Source organism: Stegostoma tigrinum, chromosome 1, assembly GCF_030684315.1.
Source record: "Stegostoma tigrinum isolate sSteTig4 chromosome 1, sSteTig4.hap1, whole genome shotgun sequence".
NCBI lineage: Eukaryota > Metazoa > Chordata > Chondrichthyes > Orectolobiformes > Stegostomatidae > Stegostoma > Stegostoma tigrinum.
In genome coordinates, this window is record NC_081354.1 from 185,321,365 (window position 1) to 185,338,747 (window position 17,383).

At 43.0% G+C, this 17,383-nt stretch overlaps 1 protein-coding gene across 4 annotated transcripts in view; it reads left to right on the forward strand.

Annotated features, from left to right (window-relative positions):
- LOC125458167 (exocyst complex component 6B-like) overlaps positions 1 to 17,383 on the forward strand; it is a 620,472-nt gene that overhangs the window by 382,077 nt on the left and 221,012 nt on the right. For all 4 annotated transcript variants that reach the window (XM_048543144.2, XM_048543170.2, XM_059650589.1 and 1 more), the window contains one exon: positions 8,920 to 9,025. In XM_048543144.2, the coding sequence (XP_048399101.1) occupies positions 8,920 to 9,025 (106 nt within the window). The remainder of the gene's footprint in view (positions 1 to 8,919; positions 9,026 to 17,383) is intronic.

A 17,383-nucleotide genomic window follows, 5' to 3' on the forward strand; every position in this document is an offset into this window, starting at 1 on the left:
AGCTATGCACTTGAACACCAAGATCCCACTGTTCCTCCACACTGCTGAGAATCCTGCCTTTAAATCTATATTCAGCCTTTAAGTTCGACTTTTCAAAATGCATCACTTCGCATTTGTCCAGGTTGAACTCCATCTGCCATTTCTCAGCCCAGCTGTGCATACTGTCAATGTCTCGCTGAAGCCTGCATTAGCCCTCGATACTATCAACAGCACCTCCAACCTTTGTGTCATCAGCAAACATACTAACCCAGCCCTCAACCTCCTCATCCAAGTCATTTATAAAAAGTACAAAGAGCAGAGGCCCAAGAACAGAGCCCTGTGGGACACCACTCGGCACTGACCTCCAGGCAGAATACTTACCATCTACAACCACTCTCTGCCTCCTGTTAGCCAACCAATTCTGAATCCAGACAGCCAAATCACCCTGTATCCCATACCTCCTGACTTTATGAATGAGCCTGCCGTGGGGAACCTTATCAAATGCGTTGCTGAAGTCCATGTACACCACATCCACTGCTCGACCCTTGTCAACCTGTCTCGTGACTTCCTCAAAGAACTAGGACATGATCTGGATGAAGGGACTGGGGGCATTTTAGTGAAGTTTGCCGATGATACGAAGATAGGTGGACAGACAGGTACTGAGGAAGTGGGGAGGCTGCAGAAATATTTAGACAGTTTAGGAAAGTGGTCCAGGAAATGGCTGATGAAATTCAACGTGAGCAAATGTGAGGTTTTGCACTTTGGGAAAAAGAATAAAGGCATGTACTATTTTCTAAACGGTGAGAAAATTCGTAAAGCAGAAGTACAAAGGGATCTGGGAGTGTTGGTCCAGGATTCTCTAAAGGTTAACTTGCAGGTAGAGTCTGTGATTAAGAAAGCGAATGTAATGTTGTTGTTTATCTCAAGAGGGTTGGAGCTGTACAAAACTCTGGTGCGGCCGCACTTGGAGTATTGTGTACAGTTCTGGTCACCGCATTATAAGAAGGATGTGGAAGCTTTGGAAAGGGTGCAGAGGAGATTTACTAGGATGTTGCCTGGTATGGAGGGAAAGTCTTATGAGGAAAGGCTGAGGGACTTGAGGCTGTTTTCATCAGTGAGAAGAAGGTTGAGAGGTGACTTAATTGAAACATATAAAATAATCAGAGGGTTAGATAGGGTGGATAGGGAGAGCCTTTTTCCTAGGATGGTGACGGCGAGCACGAGGGGGCATAGCTTTAAATTGAGGGGTGAAAGATATAGGACAGATGTCAGAGGTAGTTTCTTTACTCAGAGAGTAGTAAGGGAATGGAACGCTTTGCCTGCAACAGTAGTAGATTTGCCAACTTTAGGTACATTTAAGTCGTCATTGGACAAGCATATGGACGTACATGGAATAGTGTAGGTTAGATGGGCTTCAGATCGGTATGACAGGTCGGCACAACATCAAGGGCCGAAGGGCCTGTGCTGTGCTGTAATGTTCTATTTTCTATAAAAGCAGTGATGTGCTTCTGAGACTTTATAAAGCTGTGGTTAGGCCCCATTTAGAATACTGTGTCCAATTTTGGGCCCCACACCTCAGGAAGGACATACTGGCGCTGGAGCGTGTCCAGCGGAGATTCACACGGATGATCCCTGGAATGGTAGGTTTAATGTATGCTGAACGGCTGAGGATCCTGGGATTGTACTCATTAGAGTTTGGAAGGTTGAGGGGAGATCTAATAGAAACTTACAAGATAATGCATGGCTTAGAAGGGCTGGACGCTGGGAAGTTGTTTCTGTTAGGCGGGGAGGCTAGGACCCATGAGCACAGCCTTAGAATTGGAGGGGGTAAATTTAAAACGGAAATGAGGAGACATTTCTTCAGCCAGAGAGTGGTGGGCCTGTGGAATCCATTACCACGGAGGCCGGGATGTTAAATGTCTTCTCGGCAGAGGTTGATAAATTCTTGATCTCACAAGGAATCGAGGGCTACGGGGAGAGTGCAGGGAAGTGGAGTTGAAATGCCCATCAGCCATGATTAAATGGCAGAGTACACCCGATGGACCGAATGGCTTTACTTCCACTCCTATGTCTTATGGTCTTATGGACTCAGTACTAGATTTCTTACCTTTCTCGAAACATATCAATGGTTTGTATTTGTGGGTTCTATGTTCAAGTAGTTTGCAGGTAATGCAAAACGTGGCAGTATTGGGGATAGTGAAGAAGAAAGCTGCAGACTGTGGGACGATGTCAATGAACAAAGTAGGGTGAAATAATGCCAAACGGAGTTCAGTCTGGTGAGGTGAGAGATGTGGTGAATTTGGTGAATGCTAATGAGGCAAAGAGCACGCAATGAATGGTAGGATAGTGAGAGGTGTAGAGAAATAGAGGGCCTTGGAGTGGATGTACAAAGACCCATGACAGCTAGATAAGGTGATCAAGAACTCATACAAGATATTTTATTTTTATTAATGGATGCATAGAATATAATCAGTGGAAGGCACTGTTGAAACTGTGTAAAACACTGCATTGGTCAAAGGGAGAACATTGTATGCAGTTTTGATCATCGTACTCTAAGAAAGATGTGATTGGATTAGAGAGGAAAGAGGGAAGATTTGCAAGCATATTAGCTGGATTTGAAAATTTTAGTTATGGAAAGTTTGGATCAGCTGACAGGAGCTGAAGCGAAGCCCAATCGAAATGCATAGAAGTAGGGAACTATTTCCTTTGGTTCAAAGGACCATAACCAGGGAGCGTGGATTTTGAGTAACAGGTAGGAAGGTTAAAGGGTCTTCAAAGGGAAGTGTTGGGGGGCATTTGGAAGTTACTACCTCAGAGGGAACATAATGTAAAAATGCTCATGATGTTATTAAAGTGATTAGTTATTTAATCCAAGCATCCTAGCATACAGATCCTCTTGCTATCACTCCACACAATCTTTCCCCAACACCCTGCGTTATTGATTGTATTTCTTCTCATCTTAATCCAACTCCTTTACACAGTCATTCACGTCTTTCCAACCAGTTGCTCTCTACATCATCTTCATGATCAGAATGTCTTAAATTTTCAACATCTTTTCACCCATCCTTTTCAACTTTGTTACTGTGCTGCACTATGGACCTTGACCCTTCAATTATATCTTAAATTAGAAAGAAAAATGTTCTCTGTAGCCTTCAGGGCAGTCCTGTATTCTCTGCATTAGTTCTGTGTATTCTGGCACTGGGACAATCTGATAGCGTCATCTCCACTGATAGCAGCTTTTTATTTCCTGAATTAAAGTTCTTGCACGATCAGGGTGGCACTACCAGGTAGGAATCCAGTACATTTGAGTTCAGGCACTGTAATTTCAGTCTGAGAATTTGAGTTTGCTTTTAAAAAATGCACGCATCTAGTAATGGAAAGTTGGTGTTGGGAAAAGTGATAACAAAGTGTGGAGCTGGAGGACCACAGCCGGCCAGGCAGCTTCAGAGGAGCAGGAAAGCTGACGTTTCGGGTTGGGATTCTTCGTCAGAAGTGGATAGGGGGAGGGGAGCTCAGAAATAAATAGAGAGGAGGAGGGGTGCCTGGGGAAGGTAGGTAGTACAGTGATAGGTGAGTGCACACAAAACATTTTAATCAGGCTGTGACGCAAAACATTTTAACTCCCCTTCCCACTCCCTGGATGACATATCCATCCTGGGCCTCTTCCAGTGTCACAATGATGCTACCCGCAAACTGGAGGAGCAACACCTCACATTCCACCTTGGGACCCTACAGCCCGATGGCCCAAACAAGGAATTCATCAGTTTTACAATCTCCGCAGTCCTCCCTCTTATCCCTGTATCATTGACCTGACACAACCTGTCCATCTTCTATCTCACCTGTTTTGTTGTCCCATCTCACTGACCAATTCCGACTACTGCCTACGTGCACTCACCTATCACCATCTCACCACCTTCCCCTCCCACCCCTCCTCCTCCTATTTATTTTTGAGCTCCCCTGTCCCTCCCCAGTTCTGAAGAAGGATTCCAACCCAAAACGTCAGCTTTTGTGCTCCTAACATGCTGCTTGGCCTGCTGTGTTCCTCCAGCTCCACACTTGGTTATCTCTGAATACAGCACCTGCAGTTCTTGCTATCTCTGTCTTCGGAAAAATTATTGTGAACCAGTTGTCTTGATTCACAAATATCTTTTAAGGAAAGAGACCTGCCATCCTTGCCCGGTCTGAGCCCATACATCTTACATACTACAGTACTACTCAAACTGACTCTTAGCCACCCCTAAAATGGTATAGTAAAACACAGAGCCATGAGACCAACTAGGAATAGGCAATGAACATCAGCAACCCCCAGCATGTTGAGAATTATTGTTTTAAAACATTATTTGATGGAATTGCAATATAGAGTTATACAGCACAGATGAGGCTGTTCTGTCCATCCTAGGGATGGTTTTAAACCGATGATTTGGCGGACTGCTGTATTTGGTTTGATTAATTCTGACTGTGATAAGACCTGATCTTTTTATCAAAGAGCAAGTTTGTGGTAAGGTTTGCTTCAGGAGATATATTTTTGTTGCTTTGACATTTGCAAGAGAACAGTAAATTTTTTTATGGTTCTTAATATTCTGTTTGTATTGAGTTTATTTTCATTCATCTGTTTAATATTTTCATGTTGAATTCTTGCCTGTTCTGTGGTGTGTATGTTCAGCCACCTATAGAACTGTAACCACAAAAGCAGTATATATTGAAAAGACAGGGAGACTTGTTTTCATTCAGCATCTGTCAAACCCCCCACTCATCCAAAAACACTATTCAGTGAACATTGAAGTATTCTTCAAGTAGAGAAAGAAGGTTGGAATTTCTGGAATAAGTCAGTAGATCAGCTAACATTTATAGAGAGAAACAGTCAACAATTCTGGTCTGTGAACATTCAACAGAACTTGCAAAAGCATTGAAAAGCGGCAGAAAGAATGATAGACTAATGGGTGGAATCAAAGAAAAAAAAGTTAATGTCTACGATAAACCGGAAAGCAGGAGAAATTAAATGACAAAAGGCATTGATGGCACAAGGCAAAATGGGAACAAAGCAGACAGGTAAAGAAACAAAATATGGGTTTAGAATAACTGCAAATGAGAAAATTAGATTTTATTTGCCAACTATTTGCCTCATCATTTAACCTATCTGTAACCCTTTGCATCAGTGATAATGGGAACTGCAGATGCTGGATGAACACAGCAGGCCCAGCAGCATCTCAGGAGCACAAAAGCTGACGTTTCGGGCCTAGACCCTTCATCTGATGAAGGGTCTAGGCCCGAAACGTCAGCTTTTGTGCTCCTGAGATGCTGCTGGGCCTGCTGTGTTCATCCAGCCTCACATTTTATTATCCTGTAACCCTTTGCAGATTCTTTGTGTACTCCTCACAGCTTGATTTGCTACCACCAGTTCTGAGGAAGGGTCACCAGACTCGAAACATTAACTCTGTTTTCTCCTCCACAGATACTGCCAGACCTGCTGAGTTTTTCCAGCAACTTTGTTTTTGTTCCTGATTTACAGCATCCGCAGTACTTTCGGTTCTTGATTTGCTCCCAACTTTTGTTCTCACCTGCAAAATTTGGCGGTATTGTGGTCTGTCCCTTCATCTAATGTCATTAATATAAGTTGCAACAATGATATAGGTCATATAGTCTAATAGACTGAGACCCCTTGGTCCTGTTAGTTTTCCAAGCGCCTTTACCCTGGCAATCATTTTTTAGTTCCTCCCTCCCATTTTCCTCTAGATTTTTAGCTATTTTTGAGATGCCCTCAGTGTATTCTACTGTGAAGACAAATACAAAATCCTTATTCAAAGTCCTTGTTTTCTATTACCAATTCTCCAATCTTACCCTGTAAAGGACCAACTATTTAACTGCACTCTTCCTTTTTATATATTTGTAGAAACTTTTACTATCTGATGTTTTATTTTTTGTCAGTTTTATCTCATAGTCTGTGTCTTTTTTTCATCCTTTGCTGGTTTTTAATATTTTCCCAATCTTTTAATGATTACTAATCTTTGCAGCATCTTTACTTTCATCTGATCCATCCTTAACTTCCTTGGTTGGGGCACATCTTTCTCATCATGATTTTCTCTCCCTTTTGCTTGAGTGCTCTCTCTCTCTCTCTCTCTCTCTCTCTCTCTCTCTCTCTCTCTCTCTCTCTCCCCCTGTCTCTCTTCTCGCTGTCTCTCTCTTTCTGTCTCTCTTTTTCTCCCTCTATTTGTTTCTCAATGGAATATTATTGAGTTATGAACGAGCTCCTTAAGTGTGTGCCTATGGATCTCTCCAATCTTGCCTTGTATCTTGTTTTCCCATTCCACTTTAGCTTGTTCGGTCTTCATATTTTTAATTGGCTTTATTTACCTTTTAAGATACTAGTTTAAGACACCTGTTCATAGTATATTTATTATTACCTCCAGGAGCGTTTATTATAAGGTCATTAATTAATTCTTTCTCACGATGCATTGACTAGGTCAGAATAACCTGTTCCATACTTGAATCCAAAATATACCCTTGTAAGAAATGTCCCAAATGTCCCTTTCTAATAAGTTCCCTTTATTTCTTGATTTATCCTCAGTCTTACAGTAAGGCTGCCTGTCTACCAGTGACTTTGCTATTTTTTATCTCTGTCCAAACTGAATCAATGTTTTCAAATTAAGATAATTTCTCATAGCTGCACCAATCTCTTTCTCTAGAGAAGCCACCCACCTCCTTTTCCTTTCTTCCTGCCCTTCTGAAATGACAAATATTCTTAAATATTCAGGACCCAGCCATGATCATTGTATGACCATTCGAATCATGTAGGCCCCTTAGGGGGCTAAGGCAGGGCTTCAGTTTTTTACAATTTATGTCAATGGGCTGGACTGTGTTGGAGCATTTCGCTAAATTTGCATATGACACAAGGATATGTAACAAAGTATGTTTTGAAGGGGATATAATGAGGTGCAGACCAATAAAGATGAATTGGTAATTGGTAATAATCTGCCAGGTAGAATATAATGTGGTGAAAATGAAGTTTTTCACTTTGGCAGCAAGAATAGTAAAGCAGAGCATCACTTATTTATGTAAAATACCAAGGTAGAGAGGGATCTAGATCGTTTTGTAGCTGAAGTATTCAGGCAATCATTACCTCCTCAAAAGACCTGATCAAATTAGTGAGGCATGAACTCCCCTGCACAAAACTGTGCTGTCTGTTGTGAATAAGTTCACTTGCCTCTAAATGTGTATCGACCTTCTTTCTGAGAACTTTTTCCATCAATTTTTCTACCACTGACATGAGACTCACGGGCCTGTAATTTCCAGGCTTACCCCTTTAATCCTTCTTAAACAATGGGAAAACATTGGCTATTCTCCAGTCCTCCAAGATTTCACCTGTGGTCAAAGAGGATACAAAGATGCTCCAGCAATTTGTTCTCTTGCCTCCCTCAATATTCTAGGAAACATCTTATCAAGCCCCAGGGGCTTATCTGTGTTAATACTTATTAAGATGCACAACATCTCTTCCTTTGTAATTACAACTTGGCTTGATCACTTGAAAGATTGCATGCATTATGGGACTATGGTCAGCTTACTCATCCTCCTCCTTGCTATTGTTCCCACTTGTTGAACCTCATACCTTTCGAACAGTTGCAAGAACTGAGGGTTCTCTTTGCCGTGCTCCAGATCCCATACTTGATTAATTGCTAGCCACACGTTTCTTTCACTGATCAATGAACCAAATCAGAAGTATCTAGCCTAAGGGGGATGACTTCCTCCTTATGCAAGTGCCCAATTAACTTTCTCCCCGTGATGGATCACAGTGCCTGAAACTCAAACTCCAACTTAACTTGGAGCCAACGTTCCTCAAGCTATTGGAACTTACTTCACTTGTGATTGTTGATATCCACCAGACCTAGTTGCCATAACTGTAATACATTGCCTGCACAGCTTTCTTTATTGTATTTAAAGTAACTAATTACACTCGTACCTCATTTTGTACTTGCGCCTTGTCAAATTCTGTTCTCCACAATCTAATCAAGAGGAATGGCAGTGCTCAGTTGTTGAGTATGCTCAAGTCTGTATTTTTTTTAATTCTTTAAGGAACTGAGTATTAAGTGAGAAAATGGAGTTGAGGTAATAGTGGGCCAAGTTTGTCGGCTGATTGAACCATTCTGTTCCTGTTCATATTTTTGAACAAGACGATGCATGGAATTAAGAGCACTGTGAAAACCTTGTAGGAAGCCTTAGAGCGAAGAGTAGTGTTTGAATGAATGAGTATTCCACAATGTCTATGTCAGAACTGTGTTTTCATAATATTTAATAGAAGAATTGTTGTGCCTTGAAGGAAATAGATTCACTAAATGTGAAGCTTTCATATTCTGACTTATTTTGTTTGGCCATGGGATGTGGGCTGGCTTTTGTTTATTGCCTATCCCAAATCCTGGAGAAAGTTGTGGTGAATTGCCTTCTTGAACGACTGCAGTCCTTGGGGTGTGCTGTTCAGTCTTTGATGAATGAGCTGATGGAAAGTTTCACAACAATCACAAGAATAGAAATATCATGTTTTTATACAGACGTAGGCTGACAAATATTTAGTGTTTTACTTGACTGAAAAACAAACAGAAATATGTCAAGGACATACAGAATCACTTTAAATGGTCACTCTCTCCATTTTCTTATGCTCAGACCAGTGGTGTGTGTGTATGTTTGAGTTTTACAAACAAGAGGTATCTATTGGATACCTTAAAGTCTGTGTGAGAAGTGGGCATTAATGAGGATTGACATTGGTGCAGTACAGAAATGAATTATTTTAATTGGCAATATTCATTTAGATATTGTTAAATGGAGCTTACAGCTGCCAGATATCCGAGGGAGTTTGCTTCGGAGATTCATTAGGTCCAGAGTTGTTTTCTACTGATACATTGGAAATTGGATAACTCTGCATGTTAATATTATTTATTTTGCATCCACCAGATATATTTTAGAGTTGGATAACTACAGTGCTATTCCAGTCTCGAATGAAGAGGAGTACAAGAGAGTGATGGGTCAATTTCCATTCCATGATCCAGAGCTGGAAAATGTAAGCAACTACTACTGCATTAAATGTTTTCACCATCTACTTCATAGTGAAAAATAGAAAATCTAGTAAATGCTGAACAGATTTAGAATCATTTCTGGAGAGAAGAAATAACTTGTCAGGTCAGTTACCCGACACCGAAACTGACTCGTAACTGAAACGTTAACTCTGTTTCTCTCTGCATTTCTTGCATTTTCTCCTCTTATTTCAGAGTTCTGGCATAGAATTTTGTTTTGATATTGATTTCAGGTTGGATTGAATTTATTAATGGCATTTTAAATATAGTGGCGTACAATGTGAAGAACACACAACATGAAATGCCTGAGATGGGACTTGCATAATGGGGATTTCAATGGGTCTTTTTTTGTTGTAACAATCCCACAACATAGTGTTGACATATATTCAGATTTTAGTTAAAGTAAGCTGAAGGGAGGGAGACTGGAAAAGCAGATAATTATGATCTCGAACTTAAAGACAAGTTTGTGAACACCTTTTATTTGTGGTGTTGAAGATTGAAAATAGACTGGGAGGGGGGCTTAAGCAGAATCCAGGAGGTGAAATTTGGCCCATCAGAGCATTTATTTCCACCTAGTAAGGTCATTACTGATACAATTTTTCTTGCTCCACCCTCATCCCCTTGACTTCAATGTCAGTCAAAAATGTACCTAACTTGGCTTTGAATATGTTCAATGACGTAACCATCATTGCCCTGGAAATGAAAATAATAAATCAGGAACAGCTGGAAGCCATTCAGCCCCTTGAGTCTACTGTGCCGTTCGATAAGATCATGCCTGATCTGACTGTAACCTCAAATCTAGCTTCTTCTCTATCCCAGATAACCTTTAATCTCCTTGCTTTACAAGAGTCTAACCACTTCTGCTTTAAAAATAATCAAGATCTCTGCTTTCACCACCTTTGGAATAGGGTCCTAGATGCTCTCAAAACCCTCAGAGAAAAGAAAATTACCTAATCTTTGTTTTCAATGGGTGACTCCACATTTTTGATCAGTGAGCCCTAGTTTTAGATTCTCCCATGAGAAGAAACATCTTGTCTACATCTACCATTTCAAGACTCCTCAGAATTTTATGTTTCAATCAAGCTGCAGCTTACTTGTATAAATTCCAGAGGATACAAGCCCAGCCTGTCTAACCTTTTCTCATGGGAATACATGTCCCATTCAAGATATTAGCCTTGCGAGCCCTCTCTGAACTTTTCCATATAATTTACATCCTTTCTTAAATAAGGAGAACAATATTGATCACTGTACATGCAATCTCACCAGTGCGCTGTGTAACTGGAGTATGACTTGTCCCCTACCCCCAATGAGTGTGTTAATTTACCCTGACGATCAATGATAACATTCTAATACCTTTCCTAATTCTCATATACTGCATTCGCATCCTACCTTCGTTATAATTCATTCAGGGGATGTGGGTGTTCCAAGGCCAGCATTTATTGCCCATCCCAAGTTACCATTGAAAGGTGGTGGTAAGCAGCCTTCTTGAACTGCTGCAGTTCATTTGGTACAGATAGATCCACAATGCCATTAGGAAGAGAGTTCCAGGATTTTTGACGCAGCAACACTGAATTCCTAAGTGTGGATGGTGATTGGCTTGAAAGCTTGCCATGTTTCCCCACGTCTGCTGCCCTTGTCCTTTTAAGTGGTATGATCAAGAGTTTGGAATGTGCTGTCTTAGTAGCCTCTGTGAATTTCAGCAGTGCATCTTATAGATGGTGCACACTGTTGCTACTGAGTGTCAGTGGTAGAGGGACTGAACGTTTGTGGTTGGCCATCAGGCGGGACCTTGTTCTGTGTGGTGTCAAGATAGACATGAATGTTGTTAGAGCTACGCTCATCCACACAAATGGTGAGTATTGAATTTGAGGGCAGAAACTTGAGTCTCTCACTAGTGTCCTAAAGTAAAACGAAGCTACAAACAAAGGTATGAGAATAGATTTGGTCGTAGTAGACTGGATGACTGAAAGTTAGGACAGTCGGTAAGTAGTGGTAAACATTTAAGGAGCTTGAGAGATGTAGTTGCATTGGGGGCAGTTCAGAGGAGGTTCACGCGATTGATTCCAAAAATGACAGATTTTGTTTATGAAGAAAGACTGAGCAGTTTAGGTCTATTCTTTCTAAAGTTTCGAAGAATGAGAGGAGATATAATTTAGATATCTAAGGTGCTAAAGGGGATTGACAAAGTAGCTATAGAGTGGAAGTTACCTCTTGTAGGCGATGTAGAATGAGAGGCCGTAGTTTTAGTGTAAGGGTTATCAGATTTAAAATATACACGAGGAGGCATTACTTCTCTCAAAGAATTCACTACTCCAGAATGCGGTAGATGATGGGACAATGAATAAATTCAAAGAGATAGACAGATTTTAAATTATTAATGTACTGGAGGGTTTTGGAGAGCAGACAGGGAGGTGGAGTGGATGCTGAGATGAGATCAGCCCAATTGTATTCAATGGCAGAGCAGGCTCAACAGGCTGAATTGCCTACTCCTATTCCTAGTTCTTATATTTATTTTCCATCACACTTCTGACTTAGGCCTTGTGCATGGTGGACAGGCTTAGGGTAATTGGACGGTGAATTACCCTCTGCAAGATTCCTAGACTCTGACCTGTCCTTGTAACTGCAGTATTTAAGTGGCTAGTTGAGTTCAGTTTCTAGCCATTGGTAGCCCCGAACCTGTTCTTAATGGGGGATTTAGTGATTGTGATACCATTGACTGTTGGCAATGGTTAGATTTTCTCTTGTTGGAAACAGCCATAACCTAGCAGGAATGTTACTTGCAACTTTGGAGCCCAAGTCTGAATACTGTTCAGGTCTTGCTGCAGTTGGACATGGACTGCTTCCGTATTCTAGGAATCACTAATAGTATTGCATACTGTGCAATTATCAGTGAATGTCCCCACTTTTGAACTTATGATGGAGAGAACGTCATTGATGGAGCAGCTGAAGATAGTTGGGCTAAGGAAACTAATCTTAGGAACTCTTGCAGAGTTATCCTGAAGCTAAGATGCCTGACTGCCAACAAACTACAACCGGCTTTCTTTGTGTCAATTATGACTCCACCAGTGGAGAGTTTTCCCCAATTCCTATTGACGTCAAAATCTGAAATTTTTCCAAAATGGAAAACCTCAGCATATCTGGCAGCATTTGTGGAGACAATGCAGTGTTAATGTTTCAGGTCCAGGGACCCTTACTCAGAAATGCTTATAGCTTGGAAAAGATTAGCATATGTGCGAGAGAAGGGATGGGGGGAGGTGGGGAAGAGTAAATGATAGATGGAGATGGAGCCCTGAGAGAGAGAAAGGCAGTTGAGCAGATAAATGAGTGGGTAAAGGCCAGCCTGAGAGAATCAGTAACGCCTAATAGGGACTGTTAGTGGCCGCCAGTGGGTTGTTTGTAGTAACAAGCCAGTAATCACTTAGTCACATGTGTGTGGTGAGGGAGAGGTGTAAGGACAAGGTACTCAGACTCTGAAATCATTGAACTCGATATGGAGTTCAGAAGGTTGCAGGTTTCTCATGCAGAAAATGAAGTGCAGTTCTTTCAGCTTGCATTGAGCTTCATTGGAGCAATGTAGCAATCTGAGACAGAGATGTTTACCAGGGAACACGATGGTGTGTTGAAGTGACAAGCAACCAGAAGTTTGGGGCCATTTTTTCAGATAGAATGTAGGTGTTCTGCAGAGCAGTTACCTAGTCTGTGCTGTGTCTCCCCAGTGTAGAGGCGACCGCATTGTGAGCAAGAAATACAATAGACCAGATTGAGCAAAGTATAGGTAAATTGCTGCTTTACCTGGAAGGTGTGTCTGGGGCCTTGGATAGTGAGGAGGGAGAAAGTAAAGAGGCAGGTGTTAGACCTTCTATGATAGCGTGGGAAGGTGCTACAGGAGTGAAGGAAGAGTGGACCAAGGTATTCCAGGGGAATGGTCTCTGCAGATAGACCAGTGAGTCTTACGTCTGTTGTAGGAAAGGTTTTAGAAAGGATTATAAGAGAGAGGATTTATAATCACCTAGCAAGCAAGAATTTGATTGGAGATAGTCAACATGGATTTGTCAAGGGCGGGTCGTGTCTCACAAACCTCATTGAGTTTTTTGAGAAGATGACCAAGCATGTGGATGAGGGTAGGGCAGTTGACGTGGTGTACATGGACTTCAGTAAAGCCTTTGATAAGGTTCCACATGGTAGGCTATTGGAGAAAATACGGATGCACGGGATTGAGGGAGATTTAGCAGTTTGGATTAGAAACTGGCTTTCTGTAAGAAGACAACGAGTGGTGGTTGATGGAAAATATTCAGCCTGGAGTCTGGTTACTAGTGGTGTGCCTCAAGGATCTGTTTTGGGACCACTGCTGTTTGTCACTTTTACAAATGACTTGGACGCAGGCATAGGTGGATGGGTTAGTAAGTTTGCAGATGATACTAAAGTCGGTGGAGTGGTGGACCGTGTGGAAGAATGTTGCAGGTTGCAGGAAGACTTGGATAAACTGCAGAATTGGGCTGAAAGGTGGCAAATGGAGTTCAATGCAGATAAATGTGAGGTGATTCACTTTGGGAAGAATAATAGGAAGGCAGAATACTGGGTCAATGGAAAGATTCTTTGTAGTGTGGATGTACAGAGGGATCTTGGTGTCCATGTACATAGATCCCTGAAAGTTGCCACTCAGGTTGATAGTATTGTTAAGAAGGCTTACGGTATGTTAGGTTTTCTTGGTAGGGGGATTGATTTCCAGAGCCGTTATGTCATGCTGCAACTGTACAAAACGCCAGTGCGGCCCCACTTGGAATATTGTGTACTGTTCTGGTCGCCCCATTACAGGAAGGATGTGCAAGCAGTGGAAAAGGTGCAGAGGAGATTTACTAGGATGTTGCCTGGTCTGGAGCGCAGGCCCTATGAAGAAAGGCTGAGGGGCTTGGGTCTGTTCTCATTGTAGAGAAGAAGGCTAAGAGGGGATTTAATAGAGACATACAAGATGATCAGAGGATTAGATAGGGTGGACAGTAGTCTTTTTCCGAGGATGGTGACGTCAGCTTGTACAAGGGGGCACAGCTACAAATTGAGGGGTGATAGATTTAAGACAGATGTCAGAGGCAGGTTGTTTACTCAGAGAGTGGTAAGGGCGTGGAACGCCCTGCCTGCCAATGTAGTTAACTCAGCCACATTAGGGGCATTTAAACAGTCCTTGGATAAGCATATGGATGATGATGGGATAGTGTAGGGGAATGGGCTTAGATTAGTTCACAGGTCGGCGCAACATCGAGGGCCGAAGGACATGTTCTGCGCAGTATTGTTTTACGTTCTATGTTCTCTCGCTGACAAGGGAGGCGAGGGGAATATGTGAGTGGTTGTGTCATCCCATTGGAAGTGGTGGAAATGATGACTAATGATCCTTTGGATGTTTGGTGGGATGGAGGTGAAGATGGTGGGGACCCTGTCATTGTTGTGGTAGGGAAGAGAGGGAGTGAAGACTGATGTGCAGGAAATGGGTCGATCTGGCTGAGTGCCGTGTCAACTACGGCGGTGGATAATCCTTGATTGACAAAGAAGGTAGATGTTTTGGAGGCCCTCTTGTTGAAGTTGGCAGCAGCAGAATTCATGTGGTAGACTCTGAAGAACTGCTAGAACGGAATAGTCTTTACAGGAAGCTTTGACTCCAGTGTTGCTGAGGTTCCTGGATGCCACACTCAGTTAAATGCATCTTTGATGTCAAAGGCATTCACTGTCACCCCGAGAATTCAGGCCTTTTATCCGTACTTGAACCAAAGCTATACTGAGGTCAGGAGCTGAGTGGCCCTGGCGAAACTTAAACTGAGCATCAGTGAACAGGTTATTGTTGAACTGGTGCTGCTTGATAGCACTGTTGATGATTCCTTTCATCACTTCACTGATTCCTGCCATTCATGCACAAGGACACCCAGATTTCTCTGCATTTCAGAGCTCTACAATTTATCACCTTTTAGATAATATGATTTCTTATTTTTCCTCCCAAATAGACAATTTCGCATTTTCAATATTATACTCAATTTGCCACATTATTGTCCATTCATTTAGCCTATGAATAATCTTTTAGTAGACCTCCTTGAGTCTACGCAAGTTATTTTCCTACTTATCTTTGCGTTGTTAGCAAATTTGACAACAGTCCCTTCATCCTGCCATTCGAGCCATTTATATAATTTCTAAAGTTGAAATCCCAGGACCTATCCCTGTGGCATGCTCTATTAATTTTTGGTCATTCTTTGCTGTCTTTTACCTTATGTCTAATCTTCTGACCTACCACCTGTCTTTGCACAATTATATGCTTTTTCTTTATTTTTATTTGCATTTCTAGTTAAACATGGATGGTAAGTCTGTTCTTAGAATTTTTCTTGTTCATTGGAATGTATCTATTCTCTTCATTCTGAAATATCCCATTTAATGTCTGCCGTGGCATCTCTGTTGACCAATCCTTCAATCTAATTGCCTGTTCAATTTAGGCAGCTCTGCTTTCATGCCTTAATAATTCCCCTTTTCATAAATGTAAAAACAAAAAACTTGGCCTCACTCTTCACTCCATCAACCTGAATATAAAATTCTGTCAGCTACTTTGGGGCACCTTCATTATGAGGCTGCAAATTAATTTCATTGCACAATACGCCCAGGTCAAATATAGCATATTCTCCAGTGGAACTAGATCACACTGTTTGAAGAAACCAACATGAATGCAATATATTAGTTTCTCATACAGGCTACTTTTATCCATCGGCTTCTCTAGACAATATATAGGTTAAAAGCTTCAATGATTGTCACTGATAATGGGAACTGCAGATGCTGGAGAATCCAAGATAACAAAATGTGAGGCTGGATGAACACAGCAGGCCAAGCAGCATCTCAGGAGCACAAAAGCTGACGTTTCGGGCCTAGACCCTTCATCAGAGAGGGGGATGGGCTGAGGGTTCTGGAATAAATAGGGAGAGAGGGGGAGGCGGACCGAAGATGGAGAGAAGAGAAGATAGGTGGAGAGAGTATAGGTGGGGAGGTAGGGAGGGGATAGATCAGTCCAGGGAAGACGGACAGGTCAAGGAGGTGGGATGAGGTTAGTAGGTAGATGGGGGTGCGGTTAGGGGTGGGAGGGAGGGAGGGATGGGTGAGAGGGAGAACAGGTTAGGGAGGCAGAGACAGGTTGGACTGGTTTTGGGATGCAGTGGGTGGAGGGGAAGAGCTGGGCTGGTTGTGTGGTGCAGTGGGGGGAGGGGACGAACTGGGCTGGTTTAGGGATGCGGTGGGGGAAGGGGAGATTTTGAAACTGGTGAAGTCCACATTGATACCATTAGGCTGCAGGGGTCCCAGGCGGAATATGAGTTGCTGTTCCTGCAGCCTTCGGGTGGCATCATTGTGGCAGTGCAGGAGGCCCATGATGGACATGTCATCTGAAGAATGGGAGGGGGAGTTGAAATGGTTTGCGACTGGGAGGTGCAGTTGTTTGTTGCGAACTGAGCGGAGGTGTTCTGCAAAGCGGTCCCCAAGCCTCCGCTTGGTTTCCCCAATGTAGAGGAAGCCACACCGGGTACAGTGGATGCAGTATACCACATTGGCAGATGTGCAGGTGAACCTCTGCTTAATATGGAATGTCATCTTGGGGCCTGGGATAGGGGTGAGGGAGGAGGTGTGGGGGCAAGTGTAGCATTTCCTGCAGTTGCAGGGGAAGGTGCCGGGTGTGGTGGGGTTGGAGGGCAGTGTGGAGTGAACAAGGGAGTCACGGAGAGAGTGGTCTCTCCGGAAATCAGACAGGGGCGGGGATGGAAAAATGTGTTGGGTGGTGGGGTCGGATTGTAGATGGCAGAAGTGTCGAAGGATGATGTGTTGTATCCAGAGGTTGGTGGGGTGGTGTGTGAGAACGAGGGGGATCCTCTTAGGGCGGTTGTGGCGGGGGCGGGGTGTGAGGGATGTGTTGCGGGAAATACGGGAGACGCGGTCAAGGGCGCCCTCTCTCCGTGACTCCCTTGTTTGCTCCACACTGCCCTCCAACCCCACCACACCCGGCACCTTCCCCTGCAACCGCAGGAAATGCTACACTTGCCCCCACACCTCCCCCCTCACCCCATCCCAGGCGCCAAGATGACATTCCACATTAAGCAGAGGTTCACCTGCACATCTGCCAATGTGGTATACTGCATCCACTGTACCCGGTGTGGCTTCCTCTACATTGGGGAAACCAAGCGGAGGCTTGGGGACCGCTTTGCAGAACACCTCCGCTCGGTTCGCAATAAGCAACTACACCTCGCAGTCGCAAACCATTTCCACTCCCCCTCCCATTCTTTAGATGACATGTCCATCATGGGCCTCCTGCAGTGCCACAATGATGCCACCCG